This window comes from Mustela lutreola, chromosome 10, assembly GCF_030435805.1.
Source record: "Mustela lutreola isolate mMusLut2 chromosome 10, mMusLut2.pri, whole genome shotgun sequence".
Lineage (NCBI taxonomy): Eukaryota > Metazoa > Chordata > Mammalia > Carnivora > Mustelidae > Mustela > Mustela lutreola.
Genome location: NC_081299.1, coordinates 14799893 through 14824946, shown reverse-complemented (window position 1 = coordinate 14824946; position 25054 = coordinate 14799893). Strand labels below are relative to the sequence as shown.

Genomic DNA, 25054 nt, shown 5'->3' with positions numbered 1-25054 from the left:
AAGCATTTATAAGTCTAATAGATCTGTTGAAGACTCTATTCTCGGTTAAATATTTGTGAACAATATCTTTCTTATTATATGCAATGAACCAAATAATTTTCAAGGTTGTCTTGGGAGCTTGCACATAGGTTATAATACCGATTTTTTATTTGGGACTAACAGCTTATGTTAATCTTTTTAATACTTACGTTCCTTTGAAATGTTGTTACCTATTTAGTAATATTTCTCACATCTTATGCAGTTCATTTGAAATCCATATATATTTGTCTTAAAGCTGGTAAAGAGATTTGGCGTAAGTTGTATTTACTTCCTACATTCAAATCTCACTGCTACATAGTCATTGATGTTTCCAGTAAGTACGTTCAGGGAATAGAACTTTCATACTTCATTCAAACATGATTAAAATTATATCCCCAAATTGGGGCGCCTAGGTGGTGCAGTCATTAAGTGTCTGCCTTCAGCTTGGGTCATGATCCCAGGGTCCTGGGATCGAGTCCCACATCGAGCTGCACATCAGGCTCTCTGCTCCACGGGAAGCCTGCTTCTCTCTCTTCCACTCCCCCTGCTTGTGTTCTCTCTCTTGCTATGTCTCTTTTTGTCAAATAAATAAATAAATCTTTAAAAAACATTATATCCCCAAATTATTATTACTATGCCTCTTATCTGATTTTGACATAATTACCTTTCATTATACCCACTAATCTTTGTTCTTGACAAATTTTTATGTGCAAATGCATGGATTAATTTAAATGTCCTATAGTATAAGTTATATATAAGTTATTTAAACTTATCCAAGCACTGAAAGGATTTTAACCCACACTAGTTACCCATTCTTGTTTACACTAGAATACAACCTGAATTTTTAAAATATCAGATAATATTTAGTGTTCTGCATTCTCTTATCAGAATTGTTTTGGGGGTGCCTGGGTGACTCACTTGGTTTAGCGACTGTCTTCGGCTCAGGTCATGATCCCAGAGTCCCGAGATTGAGTTCCTCATCGGGCTCCCAGCTCTGTGAGGAGTCTGCTTCTCCCTCTGACCTCCTCCCCTCTCATGCTCTCTCTTGTATTCTGTCTCTCAAACAAATTAATTAAATCTTAAAAAAATAATAGATCTTCATTTCTGTTTAAAAAGAGAGAAAAAGAATTGTCTGGGCTATTATATCAAAGTTTCAGTTATAAACAAATGTTTTTATAGTAGGACTATCCAGTTTAGCACCTGCTCCCTGTTGGTACTTTTCTAGTGTGATCCTCTTCAGGTCATTTTTAGTTAAACTATGTGTGGTACCTCAGGTTTTTTAATGTGTACCAAATACTCTGAGATTGTATCATTTATTCTGAGTACTTAGCTGGATATATTTGACAAGATTAGTGTGTATTGCTCAGGAAGGCTATTTTTTGATCCTGATAAATGCTTGATACTGCTATTACTGATTAGGGCAGATGGTGAAGTATAATTCTGAGAATGAGTGTTGTTTAAAGGCTTTCAGTCTTGCCAGCTTCAGCCTCAGACTATGTATTTCTTAGAACCTGTTTTTTAATATAAAGCATTGAAATTTAAGTTTCTGCTTCCTTCTCTAAATCTTCATATAAATTCAGAAGGGCAGTATTAGGGCACTAACAGAGATATGATTCTGATTTGTATGTCTTGTGTGACTTCTTTTCCTTCCCTCTTAAAGTTTAATTACAATATTTACTCAGGATTTAGAAAATGATATAACGGACACTCCTGGGAGACTCAGTTAAGCATCCGACTCTTGGCATATGACATATGCATATGTCAGTATGCAATAGATCTGGGAGGAACAAAACTTACATCAACCCAAATGTTTAATCTTGAAAAGTTATTTCCTGGCATTTGAAATGGCAACTGTTAGTGATATTTTAATACACAGAATGCAAGTTTTACATTAAGACTAACAGTAGTTAGTCTTAATCTGATGACCATTGTGACAGGCCAGCAAGTGTTTTTAACAGAGTGAGTATAGTGGGACTCTAGCAGGAACTAAGAACTGACAAAAGAGAAGACATTTTTTTCAGGGAACAATTTAGTTAAATCTCATCTGGCCCAGGAAGTTTACAGGGATCCATTAAAATCTGTAGTAAGGCTGGATGTCTATGCTATAAAGAATTTTTTTTGATAAAATTGTATTTGGATTTCACACTAGCAGTGTGGAAACCTAGTTTTTGAAGCAGCTTTGTGACTGTGATGATTACTGCCTGTGAATTTGTATAATTATTCAAGTGAGCAGTCCAAAGTCACACAGCTAGTGAAAAATAAAGCTTCAGTTTGGGGTATTCTTTTTTGTTAAGAATAATAGCAGTATCAAACAGAATTTTCCCATCACATTATCTAATTTAGGACTTCGGAGTTAGAAACTGTAGTAGTGGAAAATATTGCACTGATGGTATTCTAAGGTTGTCCTCCTCTTCTCCCCCAGAAAGATCACATCAAATTGAGTGCTTAATATCCATCTTTGTGTGTAAGAAATGTTCAGTGTGATCATCAGATTTGAATTGGGAAGCACAGCAGAGGCAGCAAATTTTAAGTACACTCTGTAGATATAATAAAGAATATTCTTGTCCTAGTTGTTGAATGTTGGACCACGAAGATCTCAACCTGGCCAGAGAAGAGAGCCGAGGAAGATTATCACAGTCTCTGTGAAAGAAGATGTGCACCTGAAAAAGGCAGAGAATGCCTGGAAGCCCAGCCAAAAACGAGACAGCCAAGCTGAGGATCCTGAAAACATCAAAACTCAGGTGAGAACAGAAGCACATTCTTACATTGTTTTGGAATTACAGTGCTGTTGTTTTAATGTGCTTTGACTTGTTATTTTGTCCTATTAGTATACTAGAGATTTTAGTTCATGATTTCTGTACATTTTTTGTTTTTTAAAAGCATTATTCTAAAATCTTTAGCATAATGGGTGCCAAGTACCTACTATTTTCTTGTTTGGTTGTCAAAACAACTACTGTATCTAGAGGGTTTATATGTCATAGACTTTGATCATTTAGGCTTAGAGCAATGCTTGCTTTTCTTAAAAATGTGTTTTTAGATTCTTAGTACCCTGTGCTAGTCCAGTTAGCATATTGCTTTATGTCTCCTTGTCAGGCCTTCATTTCTGTATTAAGTTAGAATTTAGAAACCAATCTTGTTTTGGAATAAAATTGAATTCTCCGCATCTTTCTATGCATACCTGCCTGCAGAACTCCTTAGCATAAATTGAATAAATTCCTTTAATCCAAACGAAATTAATTTTTGTGTCAAATTATATAGTCTTCATTCATCATTTGCTGTACATACAGTGCTATTTCCTATACTTGGGTTACCTCTACTATCTTGTTTGGATTTTTTGCTTCTAGGCACCAAGACTATAGTCTGCTCTTGAATTTTGCACCTATATCAGAGTTAGGTATCACAGATCATATGCTGACTTGTCAGTGTCTCATTCCTTAAATATCTTTCCTCTCATTGTAAATAGTTTAATACAGCAGTGAAAAGCTTCAGCTCTAGAGACAGGCAAGTCCTATTAGGCAAGTTCTTAATCTCAACTGTAAAATGAAGATACTAATACTACCTACCTTTACCTACCTTATGGGGCTGTTTTGAAGATTGAATAAAGTCATATAAAGCAGTTGGCATGGTTCCTGGAACCCAGGTACTCAGTATGATGATGATCTGTGTCAGATGTGTGCCTTATACATGTAGATCTTAATTCAACACCAACATAGAACCACAAACATAGTAGATACTCTACTTGATAAACAAACTAACCAACAAAGTTGTTCATACAAATCAAGACCAAGATGAACTTACTCATCACAAAACCATGCTGTCAAACCTCAACTGGCTGCTTGTCTTTTTGTTCATCTTTTTAGTGATTCCACAGCTATTTGTCCCTAGGTACATCCTCCTCCAGAGTCACTGAAATCAAGTATCTAATTTCTTTTCAATGTATCTCAACCTTATTTTAGAAATACCTTATGTATCTCTCCCTCCAATCCTTCTGAGAAGTGCTGATTGATAAGGGGCCTAAATGACTTGCAAGGATAGGTAAAATTCCTGCTGAATCTTTATCACTGAAGGCGAAGAGGTCTTGTTTTAGTGGTTAAGGCACTTGTAGTTGTGCCTCATTTCATTAGATTATTGCAGCAACTATGAAGGAGGGAATAGATATTTTCCTTCTTTTATATATGAGAAAATTGAAGTATCGAGAAATTAAGTTGCCCTCGGTATTGTGGACTAGTCCATTCGTTGCACCTTGTAATCTGCCTGTTTACTTTGTAACAGAGTTCTCCCTATTACTGGTTAAGTTTTATTTCTGAAACAATTTTGTTTTGAGGAATCATTCATTAATTGGCTAAGTTTTCTTTAGTGAAAAGATAAAGCAAACCCAGTGGAGAATTAATAGGCGGCTTTTTCAGGGCGAGTACAATCCTCTTGTTATTGATACTTTTTCTTCTGAGTATGGTGCATCTTTGCTCCATTCCTTCTCTTTTTTGGTGTTTTCATTCTCTTTTGCATAGGTCTACATCACGCTGACCTGGTGTTCCTGCTAATTCTGTTTCTTTACTTTTTTGTCAAAGAGTAGTTTTATTGTTGCCACTTCGACTTCTAAAATACTCTTTCATTCTGACTTCATTCCTACCGCTGTATTTTAACCAACACTATGAATAATACCAATGACCTTATTTTTCCTGTGTCATAAGATAGGACTGCCTTGAGGCAGTTCTAGGAGTCATTGCCTCATGATTTGTCTAGACTTCAACCACATATACTACTGTATATGTGGTCCCCTGCTTATGTCTCTCTTCTCTTCTCTTGCTATAGCATTCTTACTGCTTCTGCCTGACTCTTCTACCTGAAGGACTGATTTTTAGATCTCTGCCCTAGCTTTTAACCTGTCTCTAATGACTTCATTTTCAGATTAAAAAAAAAAAAAATACCTCATTTTCTCTCAACAACTCACACACTAGCCCTATGCTCTTTCCTTGTTGTTCCCTATTCCCAAAATAGGAAACCCTCACTAATAACTCCTTCCTAAAGGAGTTTTCCCTTTCTAAAATGTCTTTTTCCCTTTCTTTTTTACTTGGCTAGTTATTTTCTTTGTTGGTGGTGGTTTTTTAAAGATTTTACTTACTTGTTTGAGAGAGCACGAGTGGAAGGGTAGAGGAGGAGGGAGAGGATCAAGCAGATTCCCTGCTGAGCAGGAAACCCCCATGCAGGGCTCCATCCCAGGACCCTGACATCATGACCTGGGGACCCTTAAGTCAGACACTTAATTGACTGAGCGTGCAGGCACCCCTAGTTGTTTATTTTTTAATTTTAGTTTTTATTTGAGTATAGTTGATACACAGTCACTTAGCCAGCTCTTTTTGTCCTTCATAACCTGGCCCAATTCTCATTTGCTGGCTAACCCATTGCCTCTGACCTCTCTAACACATAAACTGCTCCCTTCTGTGCCTCCTCATTCATCTGGTGTTTGCTATCACCTCACATACAATTATCTTGTCTTTGCAGCTGAAGTCAGTGGTCTGGAAGGCAGCAACTGTGTGTGACACTTTATTTGTACCTGATACAGAATTTGTTGGGCCTCAAGTAGATGTGAATTAATGATTTTCAATAAAGTTATTGTTTGATGCCAATTTCTTTTTTTCATTGATGTATAATTGACATAACATCATGTTAGTTTCAGTTTATATACTGTAATGATTTAACATTTATGTATATCAAAATGGCCACCATAATTAGTCCAGTTAACATCTGTTATCATGCATAGTTAAAAATTTTTTTTTCTTGCAATGAAAACCTATAAGAGCTACTGTCTTATCAACTTTTGATGCAATATGCAATACAGTACTAACTGTAGTCACCTTGCTGTTCATTACTTTAATAAATTACTTTTTTATCCTAGTTTTTAAGCTCAGATTATCATCTGAAATCTTTGAGATATTTGAAGGTTGTGGCTTTTTTCCTCCTTCCTCCCTCCCTCCATCTGTCTTTATTCTTCCTTTCTGCTCCTTTCCCTTCTTTTCTTCTTTCTTTCTTCCTAGAAAAGGAGAGAAAGAGAGCACAGGTGCATTTTCAAAGGGAGAGGGAGAAAGAAACTCAAGTTAGACTCCCCGCTGAGTGTAGAGCCCAATATGGAGCTCCTTCCCAGGACCCTGATATCATGAAAAGAGCTGGCTGCTTAGTGACTGAGCCAAGGTTGTGTTTTCTTCCCCCTTGATATAAAGCACAGATTGTTTTAGATCTCACCAATACTGTCAATTGATTGAGGCAATTGAGAGAAGTTTGGTGACTTTGCCCACCCTTAAGAAACTTAATTTTTTTTTAAATAAAGGCAGTGCTAACTCACTGCTGAAAAAACCTGACTATATAATTTTTTAAAGATTTAAATGGATTTATTTACTACCTCCTTCCTAGAGAAAACTATTAACATATTGACATGTATTCTAAAAATCCTTATATTCAGATACTAACTTTTTAGGGATCAAATAAAACATTTTATAGGCCTTTTCAGTTATATTATGGTTTCATGGATTTTTGTAACTTCATATTTTACTGAGACATAATTTACATTTAGTAAGCTTTACTATTTGGTATATAAATCTGCAACTCTTGAACACACATAGGCATGTAACAACCACCACAATCAAGATATGGTATGTTTTTATCAGACCCCAGAAATTTCCTTGTGCTACTTTATATCCATCTTCTCCCTGCATGCCCACCTCTAGCAGTTACTACTCTGTTTGTCCCAGTAGCACTGCTTTTTCCAAAATACCAAATAAATGAAATCATTTTGAATGTAGCTTCTTTCACTTGGCACATTCCATTTGTAGGCATGTATGACTCATTACTTTTTTATTACCAGTTAGTATTCCATTGTTCCGGATACACCATAGAAGTGTATCCATTCACAGGGATCCATTCACAGTTTTCAGGTTTTGGCAATTATGAATAAAAGTGCTGTAATCATTGTATAGGATTTGTGTAAACGTAAGGTTTTGTCTCTTGGGGTAAAATTGTAGCTATGACATCTGTGAATTATCTCGTAAATAAAGGTTTGACTTTATCAGAAGATGCCAGACTGTTTGCCGGGGTGGACAGTTTTGCGTTTCCGGTGGCAAGGCACGAGAATCCCAGTTATTCCACTTCTTTGCCAGCACTTATTACTTTGTGCTTTACAAATTTAACCGTTCTAATGCATATGTGTGGTAGCATCTCATTGTTTTAATTTGTGTTTCCAAATGAATAATAAATTGAATAAACAAATCTTTTCTTGTGCTTATTTGCCATTCTTGTATCTTTGGTGAAATTTCTCTTCTTTTACCCTGTTTCATTGGCTGGTGGTTCAATTTTTGAGAGTTCTGTGTATATTCTGGATACAAATCTTTTATCAGATGTGTGTTTTGCAAAAATTTTCTTCTAGTCCGTGGTTTGTCTTCTTGTTCTCTTAAGAGTATCTTTGCAGAAATGAAGTTTTCAACTTTGATCATGTTGAATTTATCAACTTCTGCATTTATAGGTCTGTGCTTTTGTCATATCTAAAAAATCTTTGCATAACCCAAGAACATAAAAAATTTCTCCTTTCATATCTTCTAAAGGTTTATAGTTTTAGGTTTTACATATCTGTTTGTGATTCAGTTTTAATTAATTTCTTTATTTCATGGAGGATATGGATCAAGGTTCTTTTTTTCTTTTCTTTTTCTTATGTATATTCAGTTGTTCCAGCACCATTTGTTGGAAGAATTATCCTTTTTCTCAGGTGCCTGGGTGACTCAGTTGGTTAAGCATCTGTCTTCAGTTCAGGTCATGATCTCAGGGACCTGGGATGGAGCCCTGTGTCAAGCTCTTCCCTACAGCTTGTGCTCTCTCTCTCTTTTGCTCTGCTTTTCACTCCCTCTCAAATAAATAAAGTCTTTTTTAAAAAAATCATTTTTCCATTCAGCTTTCTTTGTACGTTTGTTGAAAATTGGTTCATCATATATGTTTGAATCTAGTTCTATACTTATATTCTGTCCCAGTGATCTATGTGTCACTCCCCTGGCCAATATCACAGTGTCTTTGTATAGTAAATAATGAGAGCAGGGTGTATGAGTCCTCCAACTTTGTTATTTTTCAAATCACTTAGGCTATTCTCGCTTTTTTTCCCCCCTTGTCTTTTCACGTAAATTGTTGAATCAGCTTCTTGATTTTTGTCTGAAAGCTCCAAAACCCTACTAGGATTTTTATTTTGATTGTTTTAAATCTATAGATCAGTTTAGAGAAAATTGACAGCTTAATAATAATGAATCTTCTAATACAGGCACATGACATAGGTGTCTTTATTTAGGTCTTCCTTTTTTTCTTTCATTAGTGACTTGTGGTTTTTATCATATAGCTCCTGTAGACTTTTTGTTAGATTCTTAACTGGTTTTTGGTGCTATTGTAAATAGTACTTTTAAAATATGTAATTTCTGGGGCGCCTGGGTGGCTCAGTGGGTTAAGCCACTGCCTTCGGCTCAGGTCATGATCTCAGGGTCCTGGGATTGAGTCCCGCATCGGGCTCTCTGCTCCACGGGGAGCCTGCTTCCTCCTCTCTCTCTCTCTGCCTGCCTCTCTGCCTACTTGTAATCTCTCTCTGTCAAATAAAAAAATAAAATCTTAAAAAAAAAAAATAAAAATAAAAATAAAATATGTAATTTCTAGTTTGTTCCTAATATATAGAAATAAAATTGATACTTGTATGTTGACTTATATTCTGCAATGTTGTTAGACTTATTTATTAGTTCTAGTATATCTTTGTAGATTCCTTATGATTTTCTACATAATCATATCATTTATGAATAGAGAGTTTTATTTTTTCCTTTACAATCTATACAGATTATAGTTCTTTTTCTTTGCTTTTTTGCACTGACTCGGACCTCCAGTATGGCTTTGAATAGGATGGTAAGAATGGACATTCTTGCCTGGATGGTAAGAATGGACATTCTTGCCTTGTTCCTGTTCTTAGAGGGAAATTACCGTTAAGTAGAGTTATATTTGCTTTTTTTCCTAGTTGAGGAAGTTCTCTTCTGTTTTTAATTTGATGAGAGTTTAAAATACCTCCTGCCTTGTATTCTGTACCATAATTTATATTATATCATAATTTAGACAGATTTTCTATTTTAGGAGATTTAAGTTATTTGCTATAAAGGGGTAGTGATGAAAGTTATTGTGGCTAAAATCTTTTGTACCTATCCTTAAATATGAATAAGTTTCTAAAAGTATAATAGTTATTTTGAAAGATACATCATAAAGGCGCCTTGGTGGCTCAGTCTGTTAATCATCTGCCTTCAACTCAGGTCATGATCTCAGGTTCCTGGGATGGAGTCTCTCATCAGGCTCCCTGCTTAGCAGGAGTCTGCTTCTCCTTCCTGCTCTACCCCTGGCTCCTCCCTGCTCATTCTCTCTTGTTCTCTTTCTCTCAAATAAAAATAAAAAATAAAAATCTTAAAAACAAAAAAACAAAAGATACATCATAGTTTTAAAGCTTTCAATACACCTTGCCAAATTGCCTTGAGAAATGTACCAGATGATATTCTTGCCAGTGAATATAACTAGTTCCTAGAATTCTCATCAGTTATGGAAAAGAAGTGATATAATGGTTTGATGTTTGTTAAAATAGATTTAATTATTTCTGTTATGAGTTCACAATCTTTGTTAATTTGGGAAGTTGAACTTATAAATTATAAACGAAATATTAACCCTTACAGAAAGAATCATCCTGTCACAGTTACTATAACACTGTTTTCTTTTTTTGTGGCCCCTCTAGGAGCTTTTCAGAAAAGTTCGAAGTATCTTAAATAAACTGACACCACAGATGTTCAACCAACTGATGAAGCAAGTGTCAGGACTTACTGTTGACACAGAGGAGCGGCTGAAGGGAGTCATTGACCTGGTCTTTGAGAAGGCTATCGATGAGCCCAGTTTCTCTGTGGCTTATGCAAACATGTGTCGATGTCTAGTAACGGTAAGAAGAGAGGAAGGAGTAAAACCAGAAATCTCCAAGAGGTATATTCTCCCCTCACTACACATTCTTCCCAGAAGTGTTATTGGGGTAACATAAAGGGGAGAATATATTTTTAGCACTTTTTTATATAATATTCTCAATGTATAAAAAGAATCTTGCTTTATTAAAATATATCCTCACCTCTGGAGGGGATATGGAAATAGACTGAAATAGGCCTGATACGTTCCCACCCAGTGTGAGCAATATTGAATAAGTTTTAAATTAGTAATGTGAAATTATTGGCCTGAGCAACCTACCTCTCCTGTTGTCTCTTATAAAGTGAATGCTTACATTCACATTTAATTCAAAACTGAAAATATATTGGTTCTAATTTGAGCCTCGGTGAAATGAAAAGATAGTTATGGTCATAAAAGTTTCAAAAGTGATCATTTCATCTCTTAGAAACTATTAGATTTCTTTCTCTTTACATTGTCCACAGCCATTTAATCTCTACAGCCTGTCAAATCTAGGGCAAGACAGAATGGGAGACCAAAGAGCTTCTGGTTAGTGTTCATTGTCCTCTGTTCTGCAGTCAGAACACTACCATGTACCATCTGTGTTTTCTCTGCCTGTTACTGTTACCCAGGTACTTGTGTCAGAAATGTGTGTCCTTTAACATTTGGGGTTTTTTCTTATCACAATTCATTGTCATTTGCCTTGTTATAAAAGTGCAGAATTCTGTCATTCTCCCAGTATTTTTGAGTCCTGTGTCAAAGATAGGTAAGTCTGTTGTGACCTGGAAAGTTTACTTCTTCTGTCTTTAAGGAATTTAAAATTCATATTGGAAAAAAAAAAAAAAAATTTAGCATTTAACAAAATGATCACTTAGAGCATATTCTGTGAAATTGCAATATGTTGATGCTTGAATGGATGTTCTAGACCTAAAAACCAAGTAGAAGAAAAAAGAAATGACTATGTTATTGGTAGAGTGACAGACTGCTTCTGTGAGGCAGGTAGCGTTCAGGGTGGGCCTGAGAGGATCCGTGGCTGTTGGGGGGAACAAGTGTAGAGCAGCAAAAGCTCATGTCTGAGGCAGCGCATGCAGGGCATTAGTCATAGATACGGGCCTTTTGTCTCACAGTTCTGGCTTTAAATTTTAACTTTAAAATTTAAATTTAAGTCCCTACTCTGCAAGCTGCTAACTCAATAATAAACTTCATAATAAATTATAATGAGTTGTTATAAACTTTGTAACTTCATAAAATTATATTACCTCATTTTTTAATCATAAAATAAGATTAAGTCACGCAGTTTGAGGCTATTACAATGATAACATTAATTTACTAATAATATAATTTAATGAGATTGTTTATGTAAAGTTCCTAGCTCAGTATTTGACCTGTATCATCCCTAAATAATTCAGAATTATATTGGTGGTGGAAAAGATTGCAAAGGTCTTAAAATGCTGGCTGATTGAGGACGATTGTGATAACAGAAACTATTTATTTAGCTCCTACTAGGTTGCATTATGGGTAGATGCTTTACATATATTCTTGTTAATAGCTATTATAACCCTGGAAGTTTAGTATTATTAGCCCCACTTTACTGAACAAGAAATTGAGACTTAAAAAAGGGTAAGTAACTTGCTTAAAGTCACATTAACTAGTAAGTGGCAATGCTAGAATCCATGTCTAGGATTCTTGAGCCACTTGCCATATTTCTTTCTAATTACCATACCGTAGGTATCTGAAGGCCATCTTATACTTCTCATTTTCCTTGTGGCAGGTGGCAACCATACCATCTTGTAGCCACTTATTAGAACTAGGACTAGATCCCAGATCTCCTGGCTTATACTTTAGTACTTTTTACTAATTTTAGATTTAATCCTACAGGCAGTGAAGGATTATTAATTTGTTGTTGTTATTTTTTTAAGATTTTGTTTATTTAAGAGAGAGAGAGCACGAGAGAGTGGGGGGAGGGGCAGAGGGAGAGAGAGAATCTCAAGCCGGCTCCCTGTGAAGACGGGAGCCACATGTGGAGCTTGATCCCACAACCCCAAGAACACAACCTGAGCCAAAATCAAGAGTCACTTAAGAACACTTAACCAACTGAACCACGCAGGTGCCCATGTTAATGTTTTCAATAGAAGAGTATCTTTGATGAAAATGGCCTTTGGAAAGGCAATAAAAGAAAGTAGATTAAAATACAATCATAGATAAACCAACCACTTATGTGAATTTTGTTATGATTCAGCCCTTTTTAAATAAGATTGATTAGGGGCGCCTGGGTGGCTCAGTGGTTTAAGCCTCTGCCTTCGGCTCAGGTCATGATCTCAGGATCCTGGGATCGAGCCCCGCATCGGGCTCTATGCTTAGCAGGAAGCCTGCTTTCCCCTCTCTCTCTGCCTGCCTCTCTGCCTACTTGTGATTTCTGTCGGTCAAATAAATAAATAATATCTTTAAAAAAAATTAAATAAATAAATAAATAAATAAATAAATAAGATTGATTAAACTTTACTAGGTTATTTTTAATTACAGAATAACCTTTGGAGTAAGTGCAGCAGTAAACGGGGTGTCAGAGAGAAAGCTGCTGCTCTTTCAGCCCCATCCGGTTACACCTCCCTTTGTGAATGGCTTATGTCTGCACTTCCACAATTTTATTTATATTCATAAAAGTATATAAACACATATACATATAAAGAGAATACTTTTGGTTTTGTAGTAGTTAAATTCTGTCACGTATGTATTTTTTTGCAGTTTACTTTTTTTCACTTAATATGTTTTGGGCATATCCCTACGTCACTACAGAGATTTTACTCCTACTTTTTTAGTAGTTGCATAATATCTGAAGATACATATATGCACATACATGCACCATAGTTTCCCCAGCCTTTTTTCTCTCCCCCCCTTCCTCTTTTTCTTCCATGTTGTTTCTACTTTTTTGGTTTTTGCAGGTTTTCTTGGAACCACAAGCAGCACTCCAATAAACACCAAAGTATACTTCCTTTATTTACATGTTGAGGATTTACTTTTTTAGTATGAATTCCCCCAGAGTTATATACCAAATGATAAAAGTTTTTAAACTTTTTAAATTGAAGTATAATAGACATACATGCTATTGGGGAAAAGAAAAATTCCTCATTTGTTGCTTTTGTCAAATGTAATGATACAGTTTCTTCATGGCTGATCTTAAGCCAGTTAACAGTTTGACAGTAGTTCACAAAATATCAACTGAATAGTTGGCTCCTGTGACCCAGTATGAGCTAGCTTTAGCACACCATTACAACATGCATACAGAAGGTTATACAGATCATTAGTGTACAGCTCAGTGTATATCAGTGAAGGGAGCATACCTACCACCCTGGTCAGTAAATAAAACTGTACTGTTCCTTATTCCTTAAAAGTAACCACTGTCATGGCTTCTAGGACTTTTGAGATACTGAGGGCTTAAAATGAAAGGGGGCAATGGAAATAGAGTCATCACTGGTTCTTACTATGTAGAAAATACAAAAATTAGTCATGGGAATAATGAAAATCCAAATAAGAAAAGCTAATCTTTTAGGAGAAAATTGAGACTATCGTCATGAATGTTGGGGAAAATTTTGTTTAGCAAGATTAAGATTCAAAGTGAATAACAGAAAGCTATCAAAATTTGACTATTAAAATTTACAATACTTGGTGTGTAGCAAATGATACCATAAATAAAAAGATCTCTCTCTGTCAAATAAATAAATAAAATCTTTAAAAAAAAAAAAAAAAAAAAAAAGATAAAGCCACAGCATGGCAGAATCTATTTGGAATACGTAATAATTGATAAAATATTAAAATACAGAATTAAGGAGAAAACTCGATAAGAAAACAGCCCAGTTAAATGGGCAATTTGTAGAAATAAAAATCTGTTAGCTGATTAATTTAACAAGATATTCAGTGTTATTCATGATTAGGGAAATAGCAAACCGCAGTTCTATAGAAGTCACACTTGTTAGAGTAGGGAAAAAAATGAAATCATTTTAATACAGTCACTTTGATGAGTAATTAAACTATAACATTGAAGATGTTCATATACTATTCCTCAGGAATTTTACTTCTTGATATATACCCCACAGAAATTACGAGATGAATACAAGGAATCTTTTTTTTTTTTTTAAGATTTTATTTATTTATTTGACAGAGAGAGACCACAAGTAGGCAGAGAGGCAGGCAGAGAGAGAGAGAGGAGGAAACAGGCTCCCCGCCGAGCAGAGAGCCCGATGCGGGACTCGATCCCAGGACCCTGAGATCAGTCATGACCCGAGCCGAAGGCAGCGGCTCAACCCACTGAGCCACCCAGGCGCCCCACAAGGAATCATTTTTAAGAATGCTTATTTTCTGTATTGGTTTTAATAGTGAATAATAGGAAACAAATGAAATAAGCCTAAAGAAGACAATAGGTATACCACAATTTATTTGGTCAGTGGATTTGAATAGTAACATAATACAGCAGTTAAAATTAATGAAGTAATACTAAATGTGTTAGGGGTAATCAACCTCAAAAATAGTACTGAATAAAGTATAACATCATTTAATAATATTTATAATATGCAAAATAAAATTATTGCTTATACTAAATATATATATAATAAAATTAGACCATTTGGAAATACTAAACATCAAATTCAAGGTAAGAGATAAAAAGTCTTTAGATTAAGGACAAGTACACAGGAATAAGTATTAGAGCTTCTAGTTTTGACAAGTTAGGTGATCCAGACCACCCATTCTATGGATAACAATTAGAAAAATTGGCTACATTAATCTTTAAAATCTTGAATGTATCAGAGAACTAAAAGACAGTAAAGAATTACTAAGGTTAAGATCTTTGAAAGTGTAGAAATCCAAAGAAAAGTGACACATTTGGTAAAATTTCCCCCTAGAAGAGGCAACTAATATGTCTTGAAAAACTTGTTTTTCAAAAATTCATTAGACTAGGGGATAGAATTTGGGAACAGTGTTTACCAAAAGAGTGTTGGAAGAGGCTCTGGAGCTTGACTCATATTTTAGGTTGATTTCCCAAAGGACTGCATGCTTGAAACACGGACGAATCGGAAATTGACCTGCTCTCACAGGGACTGGGTGTAGCTCAACATCAGATAATCTCAATCCTTGAACTAGAATTGTAGTGATTTCTGAATATGTTAGTGCCTGCTAGGTGCCTGGAAGAAGCAAGCACAAATTCTTTTTAAAACTATCATATATATAGGGCTCCTGGGTGGCTCAGGTCATGATCTCAGGGTCCTGGGATCGAGTCCCGCGTCCGGCTCTCTGCTCAGCAGGGAGCCTGCTTCCTCCTCTCTCTCTGCCTGCCTCTCTGCCTACTTGTGATCTCTCTCTGTCAAATAAATAAATAAAATCTTAAAAAAAAGAAAACTATCATATATATTTTTTTAACTGTCATATTAGTATTCAGATTATTTCTGAACAGTTTTTCAAATAAAATGTCCAGCACATAGTTAGAAACAGTAAGTCACACAAGGGAAAAAAAATCACCATGAATGGGAAACAGCAATAAACAAATTTCCCACAGGTACTCGAGATATTGGCTTTTATCAGGCACAGACATCAGGTAATTGTATTATATTCAAGGTAATAAAGAGTAGCTGAAATTTTTAACAGAGAAAGAAAAGGTATCAAAAGAACGAAATAGAAATCCTAGAACTTAATATATAATAAAATTCAGAATCTAATGGATTGGCCTAATAGCCAATTAGGTACAGATGAAATAAAGAATTATGAAGTTGGGGCGCCTGGGTGGCTCAGTGGGTTAAAGCCTCTGCCTTTGGCTCAGGTCAGGTCCTGGGATCGAGCCCCGCATCGGGCTGTCTGCTCCGCGGAGAGCCTGCTTCCTCCTCTCTCTCTCTCTCTGCCTGCCTCTCTGCCTACTTATGATCTCTGTCAAATAAATAAATAAAATCTTTTTTAAAAATAAAAAATAAAAATAAAAAGAATTATGAAGTAGAAGATGTGTCTGCACAATCCATAAGAAGCAGACAGACCAAAAAATAAAGATACAAAAGGGAGAGTAAATGATGAGGAAGTTTCTATAAGGTCAAACTTTGCTTTAATTGGAGTCCCAAGAGGAGAGAGGAAGGAGTGGGAAGAAAGCGATGGTTGAAGAGAGTGGCTGAGAAATTTTTCATAAGTACTAAGATGTTAAAACCATAGGCTGAAACAATTTCCTACAAATCCCAGTCATGAATAATAGTAGAAAAAGTGAAAATGAAGGAAAATGTTTAGACTGGTGATATAGTAAAGGCTTACATTTAAAAAATAGAAACCAGGATGGGGAGGAGATATTAAAAAGAATAATAATTTGTTAGTAGATTTCTTAGGACCCAAATGTCACTGTGTACAAAAAAAAGATTGGTAAACTGAACTACATTAAAATTTGCATATTTTTCCTCAAAAGATGTCATTAAGGGAGTAAAAATGCAGATCATGTATTAGGAAAAGATAATTGCAACACAAAACCCAATGAAGGGTCTAGATCATATTTTTTGTCAAGCTAAAAGAAATCAAGAATAACTCATTGTTTTAAACAGACAATAAACTTACACCTACAATTCACCAAAGAGGTCATCCAGATGACCAACAAAATGATGACATTAACCAGCTAGGTATAAAACTTTACATTAACTCCAGACTGCTTAACTTACCAGGATTTGACAAGTATGTGAAGCAAGAATTCAAGCATTGCTAGTGGGAATATAAAGTGGTGTGGTGGGGGGCCGCCTGGGTGGCTCAGTGGGTTAAGGCCTCTGCCTTCGGCTCGGGTCATGATCCCAGGCTCTCTGCTCAGCAGGGAGCCTGCTTCCTCCTCTCTCTCTGCTTGCCTCTCTGCCTACTTGTGAGTTCTGTCTGTCAAATAAATAAATAATAAAATCTTCTTTAAAAAATTAATAAATAAAGTGGTGAGGGCCACTTTGGAGACAAGCTTGGCTGTAAAAGCTAAAGTTGGGGGTGCATGGGTGGCTCAGATAAACATCTGAGTCTTGATCTCTACTCAGTTCTTGATCTCAGGGTCATTAGTTTGGGCCCTGCACTGGGCTCCACACTGGTCATGGAACCTACTTTAAAAAAAAAAAAAGGAAAGAAAGAAAAGAAGGTTGAAATTATTTTTTGCTGTAATAAGCATTTCCATTCTTAAGTGTGTACCCAACTGATAAACCTACATTTCTTACATACCAGGCAACATATGCAAAAATGTTAGTAGCATTTTTTGTAACAGATGAATAAATAAAAATATTGTAAAAACAAGCAAACAAACAAAGCCAACACCCCAAAAAAGACTTTGAGCATAAAATAAACTCAAGTTGTTACTCTTCTGTTCATGCATTACCCACTTACAACATATGTCTGAGAGTCTGTGATGTGTCAGGAACCATTCTAGGCACTGGGAATTTATTTAGCAGTGAAAAAAACAAAACAACAAAAAAGCAGAAAAAGTATCAGCCCTTAGAAGTTTACATGCTCATGGGGTTCATGAGATGTGGACTTTGATTTGAATTATGATTAAACAAGAGCCCAGCAGTTTGAAATTGCCAACAATCCAACTAAAACTTTTATTTAACTTAACTCCAAATTTCGATACAGGACAATAATCTTTCTTGTCTAGTCTACTCTGTTAGCCATTCAATTCGATTGTCATTCTCCTAAGAGAAGTACTGAATTCTAGTTAAATGCTTTGCATTTTATGGAGGGGGGCTTTGTTCGTACTTTTTATCTGCGCTGTGGCAGGCATGCATGCCTCATCTATAAAGGGAGGAACTAATTTTTTGAGCATTCTGTGTCTTGTTATGCCATATCCAGAGGTTTCATTGTTGCCACTCATCAAGTGCTTCAAGTGTAAACCATGCAAAGAATGGGAGGGTTGAGTACAGGAAGAGACGCTGAAAGAATGAAGGAGACACACTTAATCTCATCAGAAATAAAGCCTAAGGGGTGCCTGGGTGGCTCAGTGGGTTAAGCCTCTGCCTTCTGCTCAGGTCATGATCTTGGGGTCCTGGGCGGGAGCCCTGCATTGGGCTCTCTGCTGGGCAAGGAGCCTGCTTACCCCCACCCCCTCACAGCCTCTTTGCCTACTTGTGATCTCTGTCTGTCAAATGAATCAAGTAAAAAAAAAAGTGGAAGAAAAAGAAAGAAACAAGGAAAGCCTAGAAGTATAGGGGCGCCTAGGTGACTGAGTCAATTAGGCACCTGCCTTCGTCTCAGGTCATGATCCTAGGGTCCTGAGATTGAGCCCCCCCCACCCCCAGCATCGGGCTCCCTGCTTGGTGGGAAGCCTGCTTTTCCCTCTCCAGCTCCCCTTGCTTGTGTTCCCTCTCTTGCTGTGTCTCTGTCAAAAAAATAAATCTTAAAAAAAAAAGAAGCAGCAGCTTTGAAGTACAGACCAGGAAAGTCAGCTTTGGGCAACAGCAAGTGGCTAGAGTCAACTGGAAGAGGAGGCATGTTCAACTCACCTCATGAAATATGCAAAATACTTTAAAGAAACGTTGAGGAGAAATGACTTACCCTATCATAACTCCATTTTGAATCTTGTGGGCATCTCTCAGAACTCCATACCGCTTCAGATGTGTCTAACCAGAAATGCAGTTTAATTCATATGTTTGTAGTACATTCAGAGTATGTGTGTTCATTCAGTTTTTTTTTTTTTTTTTTTTTTTTTTTTTTTATAAACATATATTTTTTATATACATATATTTTTATCCCCAGGTCTGTGAATCACCAGGTTTACACACTTCACAGCACTCACCAAATCACATACCCTCCCCAATGTCCATAATCCCACCCCCTTCTCCCCAACCCCCTCCCCCCGGCAACCCTCAGTTTGTTTTGTGAGATTAAGAGTCACTGGAGGTTCCTCAAAATGTTGAAAATAGAACTGCTCATTCAGTTTTTATAAGTAATTTCGCTAAGGTCAGGACAGAACTACTGATAGAGAGTAAGTAGTATGTCACCATGGACTCAGGAGGACAATTGGACAACTGATTTATTACTGGTCACCTCATGTGTTAGAGGTGGCTTGGAGGTGCCACTTCATTACACCAGTCATTCCAAATACTTTACCTCATACCGGAACCTGCTTCAGGAGCAAAATGGCTCCTCGGCCGTGGGTTCCCACTAGCACTGCTTATGTTCTGAGACAGCTTGGAAAATCGGGAGCATGCTAAGCATGGTTAGGGCTGGTCCTTTCATACTCTAATCTCTTATTTGACTACCATAAGTAACACAGAGCTGGCAACCCTTGCTCTTTTTAGGAATAAGAAGGATTTACCCTCAACAGTAGCAAATATATCAGCAGTACAGGCCCTTTTGCTTAAAGAAAATGACTACCTAATGCTGACAACATTCATATCCAAGATTGCTGGGTGACTGATATATGCACAGATCTCATCCCAATATGAGATGATACATGGTATGATTAGTTTACAGTGTAATATGTTATACTGTTAGTTTACATTTGTGTAAAAATGAAAAGCCAGGTTCTCTCCAGTGTATTTAGCTTACCCGAACAGCCTTACTGAACTATTCCCCCTGACTCCCTTACTACCCGGGAAGCTATCTCAGACAACCCATTTATTTATTTCTAATATTTTATTTATTCATTGACAGAGCCCAATGGAGGGCTTGATCCCAGGACCCTGAGATCGTGACCTGAGCTGAAAGCAGAGGCTTAGCCCACTGAGCTACCCAGGGGCCCCCAGACAACCCATTTAAAAAACATTTCTTAGTTTTGATTGTGGACTACTGCTTAAAGAAAATTAAAGTTCTCACTGTAGCACATCACCTTTTTTCTTTTTCTTTTTCTTTTTCTTTTTTTTATTTTCCATGATCACACTTGCAAATATCTACCTTGTTCATTGTTACTGACTATATGTTTTTGTCCCCCACCCCCAGTTCATATGTTTGAAGCCCTAACCCTTCGTCTGCTGGCATCAGTAAGTGGGGCCTTTGGAAGGTAATTAGGTTAGATGAGGTCCTAATGGTATAGCCTCCATTAGTGCCTTTATAAGAGGAAGAGACTCAAGAGCTTCTTCTGACCACCACTTGAGGATATAGGAGAAAGCCGTAAGTCAGGAAAAGGGTGGCCACCAAGAACTCAATCTGCTGACACCTTTGTCTTGGACTGAGAGACTGGGAGAAATAAATGTCTGTTGTTTAAGCCACGATTTTATGGTAGTTAGTATAGCAGCCATTGCAGACCAAGACATCCACTCATCATGTCTCTTCTAACCAAACAATTTCACTGGGTCTTCTGAGCAGTCAATGTCCAGCAGACAACACAGGCTGACTTACTGATGTCATAACCCTGTTGAATTTATCATCTCAAGAACAAAAATATTACCATGCATCACCATTCCCAGAGAATATGTTCTCACTGGCCTATTTCCATATTCCCACTACCCTGTTCATCATCCCAAGAACATTAAAACCATGTTCCAAAACAAGTCCTTAGGAGGTTGTATAGCTAGGCATTCATTCATTTGAAGATATGTGTACTTGCAGACCTGTGGCCATTCTGGTCATTATTTAGTTTGATTTTATCTATATTTCCATTTGATTATATCTAAAAAGCCTCTCTACAGTCATTTTTTTATGACTTGTGCATGGGAAATCTCCCCTGATCATCATTTTGGTAGAGCAGGTATTCCTATTTCTTGCCATTTATGGCTTTCTTCCTAATTGCTTAGTGAGCAGACTTGGCTTACATGTTTTTTTTGACACCCATGTTATAATTTAGATTACTCTTTTATTTTTAATCATAAACATGAGTATATAAATAGAGCTGTATTAGCTGATTAAACTCTTGGTGATGTGCCAGCGGCTGTCGTTTGCATTACTTAAACTAACCTCATGTAATTCTTCCAGCAGTCCTAAAAGACAGATGTTATCATTCCCATTTTAGAAAGAAATAAAGGTTTGGTGAAACTGAATAACTTGGCCAAAGTCAGCTGGCAGAGCAGGGATTAGTTTCTGTTTGAACAGCTATTTTATAATTCAGTCTATAGTCATTAGAATGTCTCCTTTTGCAGTTGAAGAGAAACATCCCATCCTTCTCTGTGACTTACAAAGTGCTTCCACTAAACCTATTTCATTGGATTCTCAAAGCAGCACCCTAGGTTAGACTTGGGTATTGTGTCTCCCTTATTCTGGAGGATGAAATGGAAACTTGGGTTAAAAGAATTGCCTTTGTTTAAAAGTAAGTAAGCTTATCTTCCATTCCTTAATCCAACACTCTGAACATAGCCTTCCCTGTACAAAAAGTCTAAAAGGGGGGCGCCTGGGTGCCTCAGAGGGTTAAAGCCTCTGCCTTCAGCTCAGGTCGTGATCTCAGGGTCCTGGGATTGAGCCCTGCTTCGGGCTCTCTGCTCAGCGGGGAGCCTGCTTCCCTTCCTCTCTCTCTGCTTGCCTCTCTGCCTACTTGGAATCTCTGTCTGTCACATAAATAAATAAAATCTTTAAAAAAAAAAAAAAGCCTAAAAGGCATAGCTTTTTATATCCTTTGTGTAGGAAAAGCTCTCCCTTACCTTGTGTCATTTCTACTTGTTCGCTGTAAAGCTAAGTGCCATAAGTTGCATTTATTTAATCTTTTCGATTCATTTTAATTCTGGTCCCTCTCCTCATGAGAGTGTTGCTTGGATTTTCATACTGTTGTCCACAGTCTTTCCATTGCCTGCACATTACAATCCATAATACAAGAAACATCTCTTTAGGGCTGATAGATTGTGGCTCAGCCGATTTTTATCTTACCGATTATGTCCATAGTATTAATGTAGGTGATGCTGGTAAATATGCCAAAAAGCTGGATAGAACTTTTTGGCTGGTTTACTGTGTTCCTGTAAAGCAACAAATTGGAAACAACTGCTGAGGGTTTTGTTCTGCTGATTTTTAAGAGTTTTAGTTTGTTTTGGAACCTAATATCATGTTGTTGGTCTATTATATATCACTTTGCTCATGGATATGCTTTCTGGTTCTCTTTTGTGGTACGTTGTTTTATGTTCTGGGTCCTAAATAGAGTCCACTTTTGGCTTTTCCTTTGGAAAGCCCTTGCTTTATGTAGCATTTCTTTCTTAAAGGCTGATTAAATGCCTGCCTTCCTTTGCAGTCGTGGAGTAGACCTGATTATGCAGTTATCTATGGTCACTTGAATTTGTTTGGTTTGAATTTGGTGATAAGGACATGTTAGTTTTTTTATGCTTACTAAAAAAAAAAAAATATTTGGTGATTTTACCCTCTTCCTGAGTTAATATTTCCAGCTGAAAACAATGTGTAATGAAACGCTTGCTCTCTTTGTTGATTAGAACTGGACTTGTTCGGGCATTTGGCTGGCTTGGTCAGTGGAGTAAGCGACTCTTGATCTCAGGGTTGTGAGTTCGAGCCCCACGATGGGTGTAGAAGTTACCTAAAAATAAAATGTTTAGGGCGCCTGAGTGGCCCAGTGGGTTGGGCTCTGCCTTCGGTTCAGGTCATGATCTCAGGGTCCTGGGATGGAGCCCTGAATCGGGGGGAGCCTGATGCCCACCCCACCCCCCTGCCTGCCTCTCTGCCTACTTGTGATATCTCTCTCTCTCTCTCTGTCAAATAAATAAAAATCTAAAAATGAATAAATAAATAAAATGTTTAAAAAAGCACTGGACTATTAAATGGTCTTTCATGTGTTGTAGCACATCTGTTGGAGAGTGTGCCCATCAGTTCTAACACAAATCCAGTATAGCATTGTAGTCTTCAATTCTCAAGAAGTTTCTCTAGCCATTTGACCTTAATCAGCAACTGTCCAAGTTCATTCTGGTTGATAACATTAACTTTTTTGTGAGTGTAAATACAATGCATTCTGTTTTTTTACGAAGTTCTCCCATTAAACCTAGGGCAAAGACCATGCATTTCAGAACTTTGAGAGCCATTTTGTGATTCCAGAAAAAAACATTTCGCTGTGTTACACAGTAGCTGTTCAGAATGGTGCTTAGGGAGGTTGCATTTGTAAAATGATGCATTTTAGTCAATCAGTGCACCAGTCCACTTTCTTATAAGAATGTCTCTGTGTTTGGTTACACATAACCTTGAAGATAAGAGCTATTGCTGTTACTAGAAAGCAGTTCTGAGATTCGAACAGAAACCCTGTAAGCATCTTGCCTCCACATGTACTACCCCCTCCAGTCTGGGTCTTCCTGTGTATGAAAAAAATGTTTCACAGGTGCCATTTTTTAGACTAAACTTTCAGAAACTTAGTATTTTCTTTGGGCACATAAGAAATAATCAGTAAACAAAGGGCATGGATAGTCAAGGTAAGTACCAGCATCGCATTGTTAATGACATTTCCCCAAGGACAGGATATCTCAAAAATCATCAAATTTGTCCTCCCCACCCCTCTTCTGCTTTTTTCTAGAATAAGGATCCCCACCCACAACTGTTTTCCTATGGCCATGCTTTATGTCATTTCTATCTGTTCCTTTAAACCAGAGTATCTACAATGGTAGTAAAAAAACAAAGGTAAAACCCTGTAGAGTTACAAAGGTCTTAGATAAGGACAGAGCTGTAGTTGTCACAGTAAGACATGGATTTCAAAGTCAGCTAGAGGCACAACCAACCGTAAAGATAGAGTACATTTATATGAAAGGAATGTATATCTTTTCTGTATAAAATTACAGACCTCTTACCACTAAAACATGAACTGCCTGAAACTAAATTGTATACCTCTTATAAAAGCTTACCTGTAGTTCATTCAGCTTTACCTATAGTTAGACAATAGGTATTTTGAGAGAATCGTCAAATGTTTTAAGTAATCTTGATGCTTTTGCATTTTCCTATATGGATGCAGCTGAAAGTACCCATGGCAGACAAACCTGGTAACACAGTGAATTTCCGGAAGCTGCTACTGAACCGCTGCCAGAAAGAGTTTGAAAAAGATAAAGCAGATGATGATGTCTTTGAGAAGAAGCAGAAAGAACTCGAGGCTGCCAGTGCTGTGAGTATTTGCACAGAAAGACAGTGTGCTTATGCTCTCTGTTAGCGAACAGCATTTTCATGAAGCTGGTTACATCTCCCTATTTCAGTAGACGACTGTGGCTTTTTTCATGTGGAGACATTATATTGACATTTAGAGGAATGCTTTATTCCTTTTAGTGCCATCTGTTAGAGCAGCTCAACCTCCTAAGACAGGAATTCAGAGCCCAGATTTCAGAGGGGTCACTGAGTTCCAGAAATCTCCTGAAATGGATGCAAAGTTTTGGGTGTGGTGCAGTTTTTCTAAGGAGTAGGACTACAGTTACTGTCAGATTCTCAGTCTATCCCTGACCTCCCACAGAGCACAAGACCATGAGTCCAAGTGTATGTTCTTAGCATCTTGTGTGCAGTACAGTTGTCTTCATCAAGCTCCCATTACTCTTCCTTATACAACAGCCAGAGGAGAGGACGAGGCTTCATGATGAACTAGAAGAAGCTAAGGACAAAGCCCGGCGGAGATCCATTGGTAATATCAAGTTTATTGGGGAGCTCTTCAAACTCAAGATGCTGACGGAAGCCATCATGCATGACTGTGTGGTGAAACTGCTGAAGAACCATGATGAGGAGTCCCTGGAATGCCTGTGCCGCCTGCTGACCACCATCGGCAGAGACCTGGACTTCGAGAAGGCAAAGGTAAGCACCCCAATCTCAGAAGCACCCAGAGTGGCCTCTGTCAGTTGTGAAAAGAACTAGAACCATCAGCAGGAGTGTTCCAGCTCACCCCGGCAGTCTAGGCTCCTTCTTTGTCTTGTTTTGCCCTTCTCATTGTCAAGTGTTTGGCCAATGAGCTCCTTATCTCCTTTCCATCATGGTAAGAAGTGATGAGGCCAACTTGTGAATTGTTCAGATTATTTGTCCCTTTTCCTTTTTCTGCATGACCATCTCACAGGTTTTTTGTTTTGTTTTGTTTTTAAAGATTTTTCTTTCTTTATTCGACAGACAGAGATCACAAGTAGGCAGAGAGGCAGGCAGAGGGTGGGGGTAGGGGAGGAAGCAGGTTCCCCGCTGTGCGGAGAGCCCAATGCTGGGCTCCATTCCAGAGCCC

At 37.3% G+C, this 25054-nt stretch overlaps 1 protein-coding gene across 28 annotated transcripts in view; it reads left to right on the top strand.

The window, feature by feature from the left end:
* EIF4G3 (eukaryotic translation initiation factor 4 gamma 3) overlaps window positions 1-25054 on the top strand; it is a 351983-nt gene that overhangs the window by 274395 nt on the left and 52534 nt on the right. For all 28 annotated transcript variants that reach the window (XM_059135850.1, XM_059135849.1, XM_059135848.1 and 25 more), the window contains 4 exons: window positions 2589-2759; window positions 9800-9997; window positions 23825-23971; window positions 24406-24642. In XM_059135850.1, coding sequence (XP_058991833.1) covers window positions 2589-2759; window positions 9800-9997; window positions 23825-23971; window positions 24406-24642 — 753 coding nt within the window. The remainder of the gene's footprint in view (window positions 1-2588; window positions 2760-9799; window positions 9998-23824; window positions 23972-24405; window positions 24643-25054) is intronic.